Source organism: Penicillium canescens, assembly GCF_028828765.1.
Source record: "Penicillium canescens strain IBT 15451 chromosome Unknown utg000010l_segment0_segment0, whole genome shotgun sequence".
Taxonomy (NCBI): domain Eukaryota; kingdom Fungi; phylum Ascomycota; class Eurotiomycetes; order Eurotiales; family Aspergillaceae; genus Penicillium; species Penicillium canescens.
The window spans coordinates 2,796,163-2,813,069 of NW_026703972.1; the positions used below are offsets into that span (position 1 = coordinate 2,796,163).

The 16,907-nt window shown below is 47.9% G+C and overlaps 3 protein-coding genes across 3 annotated transcripts; 2 read left to right on the plus strand and 1 right to left on the minus strand.

Annotated features, from left to right (window-relative positions):
- Positions 1 to 1,372: 1,372 nt before the first annotated feature.
- On the plus strand, positions 1,373 to 1,747 carry N7446_012494 (uncharacterized protein; the record flags this gene model as incomplete). The annotated part of the gene is made up of 1 exon (XM_058521236.1): positions 1,373 to 1,747. The coding sequence occupies one exon, from the start codon at positions 1,373 to 1,375 to the stop codon at positions 1,745 to 1,747; it is 375 nt and encodes a 124-aa protein (XP_058366602.1).
- Positions 1,748 to 5,987: 4,240 nt separating this feature from the next.
- N7446_012495 (uncharacterized protein) lies at positions 5,988 to 6,647 on the minus strand (the record flags this gene model as incomplete). Its single annotated transcript, XM_058521237.1, has 2 exons — positions 5,988 to 6,166; positions 6,206 to 6,647. 2 exons carry the CDS (start codon positions 6,645 to 6,647, stop codon positions 5,988 to 5,990), a joined length of 621 nt encoding a protein of 206 aa, XP_058366603.1.
- Positions 6,648 to 13,754: 7,107 nt separating this feature from the next.
- On the plus strand, positions 13,755 to 14,657 carry N7446_012496 (uncharacterized protein; the record flags this gene model as incomplete). Its single annotated transcript, XM_058521238.1, has 2 exons — positions 13,755 to 14,259; positions 14,314 to 14,657. The coding sequence occupies 2 exons, from the start codon at positions 13,755 to 13,757 to the stop codon at positions 14,655 to 14,657; spliced, it is 849 nt and encodes a 282-aa protein (XP_058366604.1).
- Between the last annotated feature and the right edge of the window lie 2,250 nt (positions 14,658 to 16,907).

Here is a 16,907-nt window from a genome sequence, read left to right on the forward strand (position 1 = left end):
TTCACGGCGTACTCCAATTCCTCGTTCAACCGTACATTCATCGGACCAAAAGAGTCGAGCCCAATCGTCGGGCGTAAAAAGTTGATATTAAACAGCCCACCGAAGACGTTTAAGAGCATATTCCTCGGTTAAATAGAGTCTCCAGCTACATCACCATTTCCATAGGTTCTCGGCATTTAAGAGACGTCGGATCGAGTCGATTTTGACTTTATAGGAGACCTCAGCAAGAAGATCTTCACGGGTAACTCGGGGGTTCTCATGAATTGCGTCCATAAGACGTACTTTATCAGCTTCATTTAGCTTTTTCGGGCGACCAGACCGAGGTTTTGAAACGCCAGCACGCCTGTCTTGCTCTCTTTTAATCGTATAACGTATTGTAGATTGAGAGATCCATAGATGTCTCTTATAGATACGTTTATAACCCCATTAAACGGCCGAATAAAGCTCACAGATCCTTTCACGGAGGGCCGGGGTAAGTTCTAACCGTGAAGGCATATTTAAAGGGCTTATAGTAAAAAGGAGGCTTTATAAACAGGTAAAAGGAGGCGAAAAGACGCTGAAAACGCGAGACTTACGCGCTATATAAGAGACTATTTTAGCGTGTTTTGGTTAGGTGGTGTAGGCCATAATGAAAGGCGGTATACGAGTGGGTCTAGAGGGGTGTTAAAACTTTTGCTGCGTCACTGTATATAAGGAGTTGGGGTAGCGAGGGTCCGGAAAGATTGGTGAATTTTGTATTGACTGGTTATCAGTTCGGCCATGTTATCCTTTCCGTCGTGGATTTCGTTACCACGTAATTGTACCCTGTCCGGAAGCGGCACGGAAGCGATATGAGGTCGTAACAGGAATGTCCTCTATAGCTAGAAATACACTGGATGCCAATCAGAGCAACTAAATCAAAGAGGGAAAAACAGCGACGAGACCTGGAAAGAGCGTTGGTTCTGGTGGACGATCTACTGAAGGCCGACGGGTTGGAATACCCTCGAAAATAAGGTGTCTCGAAGGTTACCTGTGGCAAAAGGTCGTAAAAAGGACGCGTAAACCAAAGAGACGGTATTGGATGGCCACAGATGTCGGCTGGTCACAGTTGTACCTGACGAGTTAATACGATGTCTATCTTCATTTTCCTGACAGGTTGTAACTTTCCACCTGCAGGAACTGACAAGTTATCCGCATCCTGTGTGGCGCTATGTCAGAGATAAGGCTCATTTCCAGGATTAAACGAATCTTCCGATGCCTGATACGAACGAATACAGCTGGTTATGTCCCTGTGCAGGTATAAATAGTAGTATCCTCGAACAGTGCTTCTCCATACTACCGAACATTTTTACCAAGGCAACTTTGTTTTCAGCTCAACTCAACTGCATCCATAATGCTAAGTCTAATTATTCTACTGCATTTGGGTGTTCGCATCGCACATGGCTATCCTAGCCCTGCACGCCAGCAAATTGCCGAAACCGCACCGTCGCTATTCCTCAAGACTCTCAGTGAAAGCAATGAAACCGTTTTTACTCCTTATAAATCCCTTGATTATGGACGGTGGCAACCTGACAGCACTGTCTATGACGGTGTTCCTATGGTTGAGAAGCATGCCGTTGTTGATGGCAAAAACTTGACATACCAGGACTTTGATATACCTGCACTCACAACAGAGCAGATTAGGAAGTATCTGATGTCGACTCCAGAGTTTTTCAATAGCCATGGGAAGCTATCTTACACACTTGAAGACGTTGAGAAATACAGGTAAATGCATACCGCGCTTACATTTATGCAACTTGAACTCACTACGATTCTAATATAGGCATTCCTTAATCTCAGCGGACCATAATATGACTATTGCTGTACCCAGTCGTTATGTCAAAAGAATCTTACCCCACACCACGGATGTTGAGTGTGAGTTTGGCAGCAGTTCGTTCTGCATACCGGAATGCAGGAGAAGCTCGTCTAGGGCTGTTATTCAGTCGACAAACCCGAACGTCTATGGGGACTATCATTACGAAAGCGGCGCTTTGTGTGGCACAGGCTCTATATCAAAGAGCGTCTCCATTACTGACGCGTCAGGCGTCAACATTGGAGGCAGTGACAATATTCCCGGGGTCAGTTTTGCGTACTTGCTGCCTTTTAAAACTGCATATGCCTAACTTTAGCAACAGTTTGGGAAAGGGTGGACGGGCGCACTAACAAAATTCCTAAGCACCTTCGGACTATCAACTTCTCACAACGCAAACACGTGAGTTAAATTACTAACCCAATCCTCAATATGCAGAATTTAGGGAGTACTGATAACCCGTCTTATTAGCGTTACAACCAGTATTTCCTATTCCGGCACTTGTGGGCCACATAATGTCTGCTTTCTCTGGGAGAGACCCCATTTTACCGTTGACAAAGGAGTCATTACTGTGAGTAGTGAGCAACTATTCTTGTCACTTTTAGTTGTGTAAGCATACTGAGTAAAGCAGACTCAGGAGTTTGATATCGCCACCAATAAGGCTTGCGGCTCTCCATCTGTGACGCCGTTTGAGGCCCATATAATGCATCAGGATAGCGATGCTGGAGGCGCTGGTATGTACCTCTCCATCTCATCGGTTCCTATGTTCTGTTTCACCTGCTTTGTCTTCCCTGCTCTGCTACGTCATCGAAACAAATGATAAAAATGAAGGCTTGCTAATTGGATAGCTGACTATGGTGCTTGCTATTCTATGACGTACCATGGGTGTCCAGGCCCGGTAGAAGCTTCATCTACTCTTCCCCGCTGTCCAGATGGCTATTGAGCACTGTACCCGATTCGGACAGATGACTCTGCTCGATATGCTTTAGGTATCCCTGTTTTGGTGCTACCATTACTCCGTTCGGCTCACCCTATACCTCTGATTATAAACAGCCCTATTCGGATACGGGGCGTGAGAAGACTCGTGAACGAATCAACGCTTTTATCAGGGAAAGTGGCATATTTGATGCAGTGCTCATTGATGATGATGATGATGATGATATTTCTTATACCTAATGGAGCCTGCCTAAGCGTGCGGTAAGCTATGTAGGTCGGTGCACCCGGACTGGCACCACAAGAAACCTTCTTTTAACGCCGAATTCCCAATAGAAATGACCGGACGGTCTGTCCTAGTGCTTTAAAGCGACCGAGTGACCAATTGTTCAGTATGTTGTATTTTGTTCAATGCAATCCAGGGCGCCCCCGGAACTCAGATCGTACTTTGTTGAGCTTTGCAGAACTGTTACACCTTTTCTCAATCTAGCTACCACAGAGGGGACATCCTTCTTTCCTAGCGGCCCGAGTTAAACGGCTAGTACTTCGGAAGGTAAGCTGAAAGGCTAGACCGGTGACAGTTTTCCCCACCCGCCTTTTATTGCGTACCGCAGTAGCTACCCCTACCCGGGTCTACCATCCAGGTCCTAGCCAAGTCAACCAAGGCGTAGGCTTTCTTCGGTAGGTGCCTCTTGGGTAAAAGTTGTGAAAGTGACAGGATTCGAACCCGCAGTCTCTACGTTCCGTGCTAGGACCCCAGCTAGCATTTTCGCGTAAGACCTAACTAGTGACGCACTACTGTTTACGCAACACACACCCTGCCACCCCATCTATATCTATTCATTTTAAATGCTTTTCTCTCAACCAAAACGCCATTAAATTTAATACACTAAAATCGAGGTCTATCTGGACATGCATTTCTCTTATGGCCTTCAATTCCACATGCTCCACACTTCGGTAAGGCCCTCGTACGTGGCTGTAAAAGTGCCGGAGGCGGTCGTGGCTGGCGGGGTGTTGGTGCTTCAATCTCTAGTTCTTCGACCTGAATAAGCTCGAGAGCCTCTGAAACTGATAGGCCTTCCTCTCGAGGTGTCTGCCTTGTAGACCGAGTCCTTTTTCGCTTCTTCTTCTCGTTTTCGGCGCGTAAATCGCTTGCTTCTTTCTCGAGAATAGCTGCCGATTTGCATTGTAATTTGACACGCCTTTAAAACCTGATTGATTGCGGAACTAAGCGGGCTCGGTGGGCTTTTTGAGCGCTGTTTTAGCAAAGCTTTAATTGAGGAAGCTTGCTTTTGTAATTGTACGTAGTTCGAGGGCGTTTTCGGCGACCACTCGCTTCCCCGGCTCGAGGGGGGTGTCGGGGTTCGAAGGCGAATGTCGAGCTTCGAAAGCACTCGATCGGGGTCGTAAGGTATTAAACCGGCGGCGGCGAAGCTATTATTAATAGTCTCCGGTTTAAGACAGTTGATCGCTTCGAATTCGAGTGTGGGAATATGAGGGAGCCTCCTGGTGTGAGACCCGAGTCAGCAATTGTTGATCCAGTTGGACGAGGTGTCGTGCTTTACGTTGTCCATGAAGAATTCCCCGAGTGTACGGTTGAGACAGATAGTCAATTAGGATCGTCATCATACCAGCTTACCAACTAGATCACTGCCAATTCTGTTCTGCAATGCAGTCACCAACACGCCATGTTGTATCCATGTTCGTCGCACTCTCCGGCTGTCGCTTCGAGAAGTTGCGCTGGATGCACCGGGCAAGTTCACAGGACGGCAAAGGCGCGTGACGAGCCCACTTGTGACAAGAAATTGCAGAGTCCCCTATTGGGAGACTGCTCCGTGTAGAGGCACTCTGTTGTTGAGGATGTGAAGGCGGTGAGGTGGAGGGGGTAAGAGGCGATGGAGCGCGTCGGCCCCTTGGTCTTATCTGACTCGGCGGGAATAGGCTACTCGCCACAACAGTTTTCGAGGTTGGTGATGGGCTGCTCCTACAACGGCATGAAGATGTCAGTGGGGTTCGTGTCTGGGGCGCAGACTTGGCGCAAAATCAAAACCGGCGCAGCAGGATGCGCGATATTCCGCTCACCTCATCGTGCACAACGAACGTCTGGGGCTTATGCGTCCTGTCGTTGACCCACAGCCCTGGTGTGCGGAATTTCAGGACATGCTGCATGATTTGAAGTGACAGGGCCAGAAATGGTGTGTAAGCCATGACCGCGTGGAGCTCTGACGGCGCCGCTGGTTCGCACTCACATTAGGGCGCTGTCAACGGTCTCTTGTCCATCATTAGCTTGTCGATCGGCGAGACATGTAGAACTCACATGTTCTGAAAGAAGACACGGAAAAGGGCTCCGTGGCTTTGCGCGTGCATTGGATGGAATGCAAGGATCCGGTTATTTCGCATCGTCTTTGAAGTCAGTCAGTCTCGGAAAGGGTCGCTCTGAGATCTACATACCTGGATAGAAATCCCCTTTTTGCATCGATATATTCAGGGGCGGGACAGTAGTCCGCTGCTATGATGGACAGATATTCGCATACTTTGACCAGCTAACCCAAATCTGCATCTTTGATCGGCTGGTATAGGTGGCATACTGGATCTGGTGGGAATCACTTTCTCACAAGCACTTTCTAGCTTATCGGCCCACGATGTATCCATAGATGTCAGTACAGTGGAAATCCAGTAGGGTTGAAGGGAAGAACTTATCAGGTGCCTCAAACCGAGGGCCTGCTCGACTTTACACAGCAAGTGACAGTATTGTGGAACGAATTGCTGAGGGGAGAGGACGTATTTATAGGCTTGTAGGCTCCTGTCGCGCACGTGCTCTGCTAGAGAGCAAACGTTGGACACGATGCCTATCCTAAGTGCAACCCATACCTTCGTTCTACCGCAACTATTTGCGGCAAAATCCTTGGTGTCATTTTAGATGCCCAGCGAGAAGAATGTGCTAGAGTCATGTTGTGAATGAGTCAAGTGAGTCGGTTAAGAAATGTTGGGGCACTGTTGAATCTACGGTCTTAATACTGAGGCAATGGAAGCTGTTCATTCTTTGATTTTACCAAGAGCCCTCACATTTTCGTCCAAGGAACATGGAGATTTTCTGACCTCACTCGAGTATATACGGGAAGGGTGTCCAAAGGTATTTTCATTCATCTTTTCTTTGATAGCCTAAGATTGTATCCTCGGATATTCTTCATATCAATTGATTTCATAGCTTCTTGCTCATGGAGTATCACGCTCTCCATTCGGTTTCCCAGTTGTCTCCGAAATCGTTCGACCACAGAACCTGTATCTCATCGCGGATGTCCTCGGTGACATCCTCCCATTCTCCGTCCATATTCTCCAGCATGTCAGCACCTACAATATCGAACTCATAGCCAGCCCATTCTCCCTTGGTCAAATATCCTCCCCCTGCAATGCTAGTTGAACTATCAGACGATCAACAGATACGCATCAGAACTATGTGGCCAAGAGTGGTTCCGAATGGCAACTTGTCCTTGAAGACATATTGGCTGGTAGTCAAGTTCCTCAGGAGTCGAATTTTGGGATTGACAGATTCTTCCATGGCCGTGAGAGTCGCTGCCTCCCCTTCTTCTTCGTAAGACCATAGTTCAAACTCCTCCTCAACGACATCATAGCGGAGAAGCTTGGATGTTGCATCGCTCTCGGCGGAAATCAAGTGGAGTTTGTCTTGTTGAATCGTGGCAGGGAGATCGTCTGGATTTAAGTAATCTCCAATACAGATGAGCCGAGTGCCAGCCCACTCGTGTTCAATCAGGTCACACAGTATGTTGGCCCATGACGAAAAAAGCAACTCTGATAGCTTTCCACCACATGACTGTGTTGTGTACTCGCGTCTGGATGGGCAAACCACCTGCCAGTATTGGCCCATTGTTTCTTCAAAGAAAAGGATAGGATGGAATTTGTGGAAGTGGAGGCCGTCAACGGATTAGAGCAAAGTTGAATGCTCGAATATGCTAATATTGGATGTAGCGGGAAGATGGTGCACTTGTAATATGGCTTGTCTGGCGAGGCGCTTGACCTTTATATGTTGGTCACAATGGCGCCACTTGGCCCTGAGACAAGACACAGAGGTCGCAGGAGTTAGGTGGTTCGGTTTTCGTATGTCCGTCATATTAGAGATTCAGGTTCGATGCATAACTCCCAGGAATGGGTGGGTGTTTCCTGGGAACACTATAGCCGTATGTCAAGGATATACATGAAGCATACGGAACGATGGAGATATGATCTGCGCGGGACCCACATGGTGTACATGGGTTCCCCTGAACGCGAGGAAGCTACCTTTCTTTTGCTTCCTCGCGCTACGTCTTGTATCTAGAGTCGACTATAACTTTATTTAATATTGATTACTGATCTAAATACGCTGTCCTCATCTACGGATACGTGAGACCCTCACACTCTGGCGTCTAGCTCCCGGGAACGCCAAATCACTTCCTGGCTATGTCGATAGCCTGGAAACCGAATCTATCTTGGTACCCGCTTTCATCTAGCGCCGTAAGAGTAGATCATAACCTATCACGCGCTTCCGAATTCCATAGGCAACCCAGAATTTCACCCAGCATATGTCGACTTTGCTGCTCACCGCAGTAGCCAGTCTGTTCGCCACTCCCTGGTCACCGCGATGGACAGTCAAATGTGCAGCTGATTGCAGCAGTGGTCTGGAATGATATCCCTTCATGCAGGCCACTGATCGGCTGTATACGGCGCATACTGCGTGTGAATGCATTCTTCAACGTACCGACTGTTTCAAGGAAGCGTTCCATGCCAGCCACGCAGCCATGTAGGTAAGGAGCCCACGGCGATGGCATATAAAGCTGGCGAGAGAACGCCGCAGTGATTGCGCAACACCACCACAATCCGAAGATTTTCTGCCTTTGACGACCACCTCTGTGATTACCATGCCGCCTTGGAATCCATTTCTGGTTTGTGAGATAGAGGTCAGCCCCAATGGCGGTCCTGGCTCCTGTTGCGGGATGACGAAAAAGGGCGAGCCATGCAAGAACTCGATCAAAGTTGAAGACACCAAGATCGGCCATCAAAAGTTGACCACTCTCGCCAAAGAGCCATTTGACTTGTCATCGTTGCAGTCCAAGCTCTGTGATGTCGCCAGAGACTTCCCCTGCGCGAGATGGCACCGGCAACGGCAGGCCGACCAAGTTGGCCAGCAGTGGTATGAAGCCGCCGTCCGCAACCAGGCGCGAGTACCACATGGCTCCAGAATGGCCTCTCCATCAGTCATTGTACATCGGGGCCATCGTCAGACATCGTCAGCCTCCAGGCGACGCCCTGCATCAGACAACACCCGGTCATCACCACCACCGGTGCCCCTGTCAACCAACCCCGAGCCAGTGCAGCCATTCAATCCATTTGTGACTTCTGTAACGCTGCGGACGAACAATGTTCCATGGCGCGTTTCGCCGACCCGACCAGCCATCCTCTCATCGGCAACTAATATCCGGGCTGGTTTCCAAGAATTGACGCTCCAGAGTCTCACCTCGAGTGAAGAGGTCGACAGCGTCCACGTCGACAGCATCTACTGTGTGTTCTGCCAGACCGAGGATGAAGACCATGCGGACGAGAGCGTGATCTTGCACTGCGGTCAGTGCACATCGCTCTGTCATCTGTCATGCGCCGAAGAATGGTTGGAAAAGCGAGATACAGGGTTTGGCACGTCATGCTGTGTGTGGTAAGTGTGGATGACCTTATTTCTGAGACGACCAAGATACTGATGACCGCAGCCGAAACGAAGGAGCCCTAGATGCCTTGATTCGCCCTTTACCAATCACCTCATCGGATGCCGAAACACATTCCGTCCTCGCAGCAAGTGAATCATCTCCCGATGGTGGGCCCCGTCGCTCAGCCAGACTAGCAGGAATTTATCTACCGCGACAACCTTCCACCGCTGCACCGCTTCGCCGATCAGCACGACTCAATTCCACTCAGCGTAGGTGATCACAGGTTACAGCCGTTATAGCTAGGGCTCCGAAAGGAATATGATCATTCATGAATATTCATGAATATTTGCGAATATGAATAATATGAATTGCATAATATGAATATGAATAAGAGACTTATTCATATTGCATTATTCATGAATATTCATGAATGATCATATTTATTCATATACTGAGAGAGCATACATTACCGTTCATGTTGTTACGTCTCAATACAGGAACCCATTTTCATGTGCCTAAGACTCTGTAACAAATGCGTTCACCATCTCTAAGATATTACATTCCCATAAATCTTAATATTATCACAATCACTTTTTTGGAACGCTATTTTTGATACTGTCCCTTCAGTAGCATAAGCCACCGCATAGTCTCCGCATTTAGACAGTGTCTCCTGAGCCCCAATACATCCCTGGCATTGCTGAACTCGCGTTCAATCCCTACCTCCGCTGATGGAATTGGCAGGAAATCTCGGGCTGCCTTTGCCATGAGTGGAAAGCTAAATACATTTGCCTTCCACCATTTGAGAACCCATTCCTCGTCTGCATCGTCAATCATATGGTGGGACCAACTCACCGGTGGCGCGTCTAGATATCTATCAATGTCTGAAAGAAGCGTCCGCTGTGATGGCTGTACTTTTCGCAGCGTCCTCCACATAGTCTCTGACATTCCCGGCGGGCGATCCACTACACACGACATGGACAACTCCTGCGGATACTCCCTCTTTAGGAACTCCCGCACTTGAGAGATGATCAGTCCCGCATCTTGCTCGCTCATCTGCGATCCAATCAAAGACGATTTAATACGCGGGTCTAGGACGGAAGCCACGTAGTAAAGAAGATTGGTGTCCATCTTCCTCGCAAACTTGTTCATCTTTTGGATTCCTCTTTCCACCGCATCCCGGATCTCAGTATCCACACCTTCAAAATCACCTTCGGCTTTTTGAACCTCGTCAAGGAGGTCGTCTAGACTCCAATAGATAGGCAAGCTCTCAACAATCGTGGGACAAGATTTTGATACGGAGTTGGTGTGATCCCAGAATGGCTTAAGAACCTTCGCTACTTGTTGAAGAATCGACCATTCGTTCTCGTTTAGTTGAAGGGCGTGAACTTCTGGATGCATCCGAACAAATTGTCCAAGTTCCTTCTGTAGCCGAAGGGCGTCCGCTATCATGATATAGGTTGAGTTCCATCGAGTGTCAACATCGTAGCCCACTTGCTTGGCTGGTGACACATCTTTCCAATTTTGGCGGCGCTGTGGACTGCGGGCAACCCATAGGGTCAGCAGCCGGATCTTCATGATTGCTCCCTTCGTGCTGTGGGCAGAGGTGAATGTTGGGCTACTTTGTGTGGCCATGTCGTCCAGTATAACCTTCGCCTCTCGAGCTGAGCCGGCCCTCAGGGAAGCAAGTACGTCCCTGCAAATGAGATTTATGACGTGGGCAAGGCAAGGAATGAAGCTCTGCCGTCCACGAAACCGCATAAGAGGTCTGATGCGAAATTGGTCGTCTTTATCGTCATAGTTCTTGAGAAGCTCGGCGTGAAGACTGTCGCAGAGAGTTCCATTGTTGGCAGCATTATCCCCCGTAATTGTGAGGAGCTTTGGCGCGACGTCTAGTTCCTCGAGCATTCTAATCACAATTTCCGCAAGGTTCTCCCCAGAGTGCGGTCCACATATGTCAGTAAACTCCAGAAGCTCTTCCCGCTTCTCAAACTCGGGTGAGATCCAATGGCCAATGATGCCCATGATCGCTATCTGATTCTCCGATGTCCAAACATCAAGAGACAGCGCAAGCGTGCGACTACTACTGGCTAATTCTTCTTTCACGCAAGTCCGGTTTTTGCGAAATTCCTCCTTGATCCTGTTGAAGAGAGTGTCGGCCGTCTTGATGGGTAATATAGCCCCTGTCGCTTCAAAAAGTGCCCTAAATGCCGGATGCTCCACTACCGTAAACGGCTGTCTCGTTTGGACAACCCATTGTATCAGCATTTGTTCAAGGCCCGCCCTTTCTTTTGCAGGTGTCAAAAAACTGTCCAGGGTCGTTCCGATAGTTGACGATGACGTGATGTCTGATCCGGAACTGATGCGGTGCTTAGCCTGGAGATGGGCCAACAAATTCGAAGTGGAGCCATAGCGTGCCGAATCCCTGGATGACCAACTGCACTGCCTACAGACTAAGAGCCGATCCTTCTTTGGTGGCCCACCCTTTCGACGCCAGGTGTTGTCTAGCTTTGTGATCCAGAAATGCTCGAGGGTCCAGCTAGAATATGACTTGGCTTTTCGTCTCTTGTAAGTCGGTGGGCTACTCTGACTGCTAGTCAACCCTGATAGCGTGGGATCTAGCGGTGCGGGCGAAGACCTGGGAATGGGTAAGGACAGCACGGATGGGGACGTCTCTTCGCCTTCTGTAAACTCGGATGGTGCTGGTGAGCAGGGGCTCTCTATTTCACGAATATTTCCTTCCCATGGCTCAGGGAGTAGGGAGGGTGTGCCATTGTTCAGAGCATTGTAGTCGCGACGCGGAAGACCACGCGTCTTTCGCACAAATGGGTTAGGTGAGGATGCCATTCTGTATTTGCTCAGTGTTAGTAGTCCAAGTGGTACCTGGGAGCGAGGCGGGGCACACCTTTAGTATCACTCGACAATACTTGATAGCATGGCGGGTCGGAAATGAACGGTGAGAATGAAACAATGATGGGGAAACACTAGCTATGCTTTCGCCTGATGCGAATCCCAGTAAAGTGGAAAGTTGATAGGTCTTTTCTTTACACGCGGCGGTTTCTCACTCGCGACTCTCATGGTAAACAATCTGTAACCTGCATGAGAAGTGAGTTAAGGTGGCATGATAAACGCGTTTTTACGTGCCAATAGTCATGGTTATAATAAATCTAAACTTTGGAGTAGATCGAGTGGGAACAAGAGAAGTTATGGTAGTCGATTTAACTAGAGCAGCAAAGATGTGGAAAGACGACTTGTAGATATATATAATTTCGCTCGACTTTCTGTAGCAACCGTTGGTCACCAAAACTAGACATTTACCTATAAAAAATCACGAAAAATAATGACGCAGAATATATAGAGCTTACCGAGCCCTACAATATAGGGTATATACTTCAGAACATGGATTGCATGGGAAATATTTTCTACTATGCTTGACCGAGGCCGTGATCGCACTTGAAATACAAGTTGGCTAGTGGAAACGTGTTTTTCTGTAATACAAAAACCGGGGAAACGGAAGATCCATTAATGCGCGCAAAATGCATGATATGAATAATATGAATGCGAATATGAATAATGCGCTTATTCGCGCGAATACGATATTCATTTATTCATATTCGCGGGGTGCGAATATGAATATGCCCTATATTCGCATTCATTTATTCCTTTCGGAGCCCTAGAACTTATAGCCGTGATATACAATTTTGAAGCAAATTAGCAAGAAATGAAATACCGATGGTTAAACTCAGAAGGACAACGCGACCGTTTCATCTCGTAAGTGCTGGACACCAATACACCATAGCCAGTAGCTATTGACTGCTTCGGTGATTCCGAAAATGTCTGAGCTCGAAACTATAGTGGTACTCGGGCCCTTCCAATGCTTAGCTAAGCTAGTCGCCCCAGACACCTTCGGTGTTGGGGCTCCGGTTTTAGACCATACTTTCGGGCCCTATTTTGGTGCCTAACCATACTTTTCACCCACCTCGTAAAACGTCAATTTTCGTAGCATTTTTGTATAGCAAATGCTGCCATAAATATTGCATTCAAAAGAGCATTGCCTCAGCTATTTAATGTAAGCAAATCAGAACGCAATGCATCTAATATTGGCCTTACCATGACGTTTTCCCGCTAATATCTCCATGAAATAGCTCATTTTTCGACCACTTCTCGCTATCATGTCGGATGAAAATGAGCTTAAAATCGCCAATGCATTGGCCGCTTACCATGACCGTAATGAGCCGAAGATCAAACCATTGGCAAGGGAATTCGACGTTAGTTACCAGACCCTGCTAGGCCGTATTCGGGGTGCCGGGTCAGCAATTGGCCGACCTGCCACCAATAAGGCATTGGACTCGGTCCAAGAAAAAGCATTGCTTGACTGGGTTATCTTTATGGATGGCTGCGGCGCCCCCCCCGACGGCAGCATCGATACAGTAGCGCGCCGATGACATTATTCATCGATCAAACCCGGACAGGAAGCCTCTTTGGCATGGCTGGGGCCTCGCATTCACTAAGCGACTGCCAAAGCTTACACCCCACCTCCATTTTATTAAGCAGAAGCCGAAGGACCCGAAGCGAATGGGCGCCGAGGACGTAGGTCTTACGGAGATGTGGTATGACCGCCTAGAGCAGTGTATTAAGCAGTATGGGTTTCGACCGAAGGACATCTATAGCATGGATGAAACCGGCTTCCGAATCGGCGAAGGAAAGGCTCAAAAAGTGGTATCTGCTTCACCTATTAGCCTCACTGCAACCGGGGGCCATGGCGAAAGTATTACCGCTATTGAATGCATTGCTGCCGATGGTTGGAAGACGCCGCCGTGGTTTCTAGTGAAAGCTCAGTATCACCAGGAAAGCTGGTATATTGACGAAATGCCTGATGATTGGACGATAAAACCGACACCAAAGGGCTATTCGTCTCATACCACAGCATTAGAATGGCTAGACTCATTTATCGAGGCCACAAACCACCGAGTCTATCGCCATAAACACGCCGAAAGTGATGATGGGATAGCGGAAGCTCGTGGCCATGGCGGTCGCCGTCGATACGGCCAAGATGCAGCTATTCGCCGAGAGATAAAAGCAATACGCGAAGAAGCAGACCGAGTACACTGCCGAGGTTATCGCCTTCTTCTTTTCGACGGCCATAAGTCTCACTGCACGCCTGAATTCATCCTAAAATGCTGGGAAAATCGCATTGCTCCGTACGCCTTCCGGCCGCATGTCTCCCATATATGCCAGCCCCTCGATTCGGTTCCATTTCAACGGTATAAAGCGCTATATCGGAGAAATAATGTCGAGGTTGTCCAATGGGGTGGCTCGGTATCCCGGAAAGTCGACTTTTTCGCGAAATCGTTAAGGTTCGAGAGGTGATGGATGCTCTCTCGGAGCACGTCATTAAGGAAGGTTTTCGCCTTACTGGAATCGTCCCTATTGATGCGCAATTAGCCATGGAGCAAGAGATCAGAGATGCTAATGATGAGACTAATGATATATGGGTAGACGGCTTTCCTGATAGAGATGGAGACAGAGATGAAGCTCAAGACCGCGAGCTCGCTAGCTCTATCACTATGTCACCGCCGCGAGACGTTCTAGACACGAAATCGACGTCTCAGAAGCTTCTCAATGATATCGCCGCTGCTCGACGCCGTCTAGCTACCCTTAAGCGGACGGCCACGTCAATAAGGAAGAGGAATAATGAGAGTGCTAAGGAGAGAAATCATCGCGAGGACGGAGAGAGACGTCGTCTAAAGAGCTTCCTATCTATCGTGGAGAGAGTTTTACACCGGTCTACGCTTATTTGTAGCACTGCAGGTAGGTTTCTCGCTTCCTCGCCGTTATTTTACGTGTATCTAACCTTTAGTGTAGGAAATTCGACGGAGGGCCTTGCCCAGTTCCGTGCCGACAATCAGCTTCTTCTTACCCATACCCACAATCGGACGACGAGGCCCTCTGGCCGGCAGATCAGGATAGTTGGACCACTCACAAAAGGCGATGCAAATAAGGATATACGCAAGCGAGAGCAAAGAGAGAGAGATCAGGCTGAGAAGAAGGCGATATCACTAGGTAGGAAAGCGGCTAAGAACCCTATGCCAGCAGAGCTTCTTGCGAGGGTGAATGCCAGCCTAAATACGCCGGCGCCGCCGCCACCGATGCCACCGCTGCCAATGCCTGAATCGAGTCCATCGAGAAAGCGAGGAATATGGAGATAAAATTGGAGCTAAAACTGGAGAAAAATGAGAGAGAAATGGCTGAGAAATGCATGTACGCCAAGAGCATGAGGAATACTGCGAAGATCCTACCAATATAATATGTATTGCATTCTGATTTGCTTACATTAAATAGCTTACGCAATGCTCTTTTGAATGCAATATTTATGGCAGCAATTTGCTGTACAAAAATGCTACGAAAATTGACGTTTTACGAGGTGGGTGAAAAGTATGGTTAGGCACCAAAATAGGGCCCGAAAGTATGGTCTAAAACCGGAGCCCCAACACCGAAGGTGTCTGGGGCGACTAGCTTAGCTAAGCATTGGAAGGGCCCGAGTAGATAAAAGTTCTGTTTTCATGATACCTAACGGCGGTGACCAATGAAACAGAGGATTCTAACAGAAATCAGTGACCAACATTGTATGGGTTTCCTAACGGTAATATTAAACTCTCTCTAACTAAAAACTATGAACTTGACAATTTTGTAGGATATGCTGACAAAGACTAATATGCACTTTTATGTGAGGTGTCAGATTTGATGTCGTAAGACAGTGATGTTGCAAAAGTATTTGGCCGCCGATACTTCGCAATAGGACCCACTTTTTATTACTGCCTGGCAGAAAATTACTGGTAGTATGTGAACCATATGTCTTAGTTCTAGTAAGGTAGTCACGCTTTTTTTCCGGCTTATAGAAGGCATAATTGAAAAAGAAAATCACGAAATATGCTTTGAAACGCGTTAATATGTAGCGTATGTACTAGCGTGTTAAGGGTTGATAGACTAATATAGTAGGCGGTCTAAATGGCGGTTAGAGCCCGAAGTACCGGCGGCCAAATACTTTTGCAACACCACTGGATATTCTGGGTAAATACCCAGAAATCCACACGCAGATCCACCATATTTCTGACAGATTCATCTGAGTGGAGCCGTGTCGCGTGAAGGCGGGGATTGTTGGCAGAAAAGCCACAGGCAAGAGACTGACAAACTCTCGTGCTTGTTAACTTACTCTGGGAACCAATATGTTGGCCCTGGGAACCTCAAAAGCATTTCTAGGAGCTGTTTATCCCCTAGGAACCTCAATTTAGCTCCTGGGGCTATTCTTAGTTTCTAGGAAAATGAGATCTAGCCCTGGGATCTTACTCTACGTTCCTGTCAAGGATATAGATGAAGCATGCGGAACGGATGGAGATATGATCCGCACGGGACCCACTTAGTGTACATGGGTTCCCCTGAACGCGAGGAAGCTACCTTTCTTTTGCTTCCTCGCGCTACGTCTTGTATCTAGAGTCAACTATAGTTGTTCTTAATATTGATTGTTAATCTTGAGACACTATCCACCTCTATGTATACGTGAGACCCTCACACGCCCAGAAACGTTTCCGGGGCTTCTGGGAGCAAGCGAACTCCTAGGGTCAAGAGATGAGTTCCTAGCACTGATGGAACCGTTAACAGGAACGTGACCGGTTTCGTGATGGTGATGATGGGATGTTCAGACGAGCGCTGTGTTACACTGAGAGTCCAAAAGCCTCATGGTGGCCACGTGCGGCCGGTCTAGATATAGCCGTGTCACAGGACCATAATGCAATTCTCAGCCATAATGCAAATTCTCAATTCTTCAACTTCTAGCTATTTCCTAGGCGCGTGAGGTCCAGAATCCATGAAATAAAACCCGTCAATAGCCTCATTAGCCAATAATGTATCATCCTCCTCATTTCAAGTGTTTCCTCCAATTTCTTAGCCGCCAAATCGGCCGCCATTTTCACTGCGTCTTTCCGCCAAGCGCGAAGCTTCGACTCGTCTTCTTTCTCACACCTATGCTGTACTAGCCTATTACCTGAAATTAATGAAAGGGCGCTTTTCGTAGCTCTCTTTACCCATCGCTTACTTTTTGGCTTATTTCCAGGCGTTTTTGTGGCCACGGGCGCGCGTAAGGCTCATCTCCGCAAGTTCCGCATTATATAGAGACGATTTTCCAAAATCCGGCATCAATTGCGCGCCGTATATGCTTCCGAATTTTTTGTAAATCAGGAGTCGGGTTCTTAAGTAGTGGAAAAACCGTATTCTCTAATTTTTCAATGCGCGGATAGGAATTAGGCGGGGAATTAGTTGCTGAACTTGGGAATTCGCGGGCGGGTGACGGCTCGTCGTACATGCGTAGCACCTCTTTATCCGAATACTGTCCCAAATTATCCAAAACTTGTGTCGGATCTAGTGGCCAGATACCAGTAGATTTGAACGAGGTTTGGATAGTT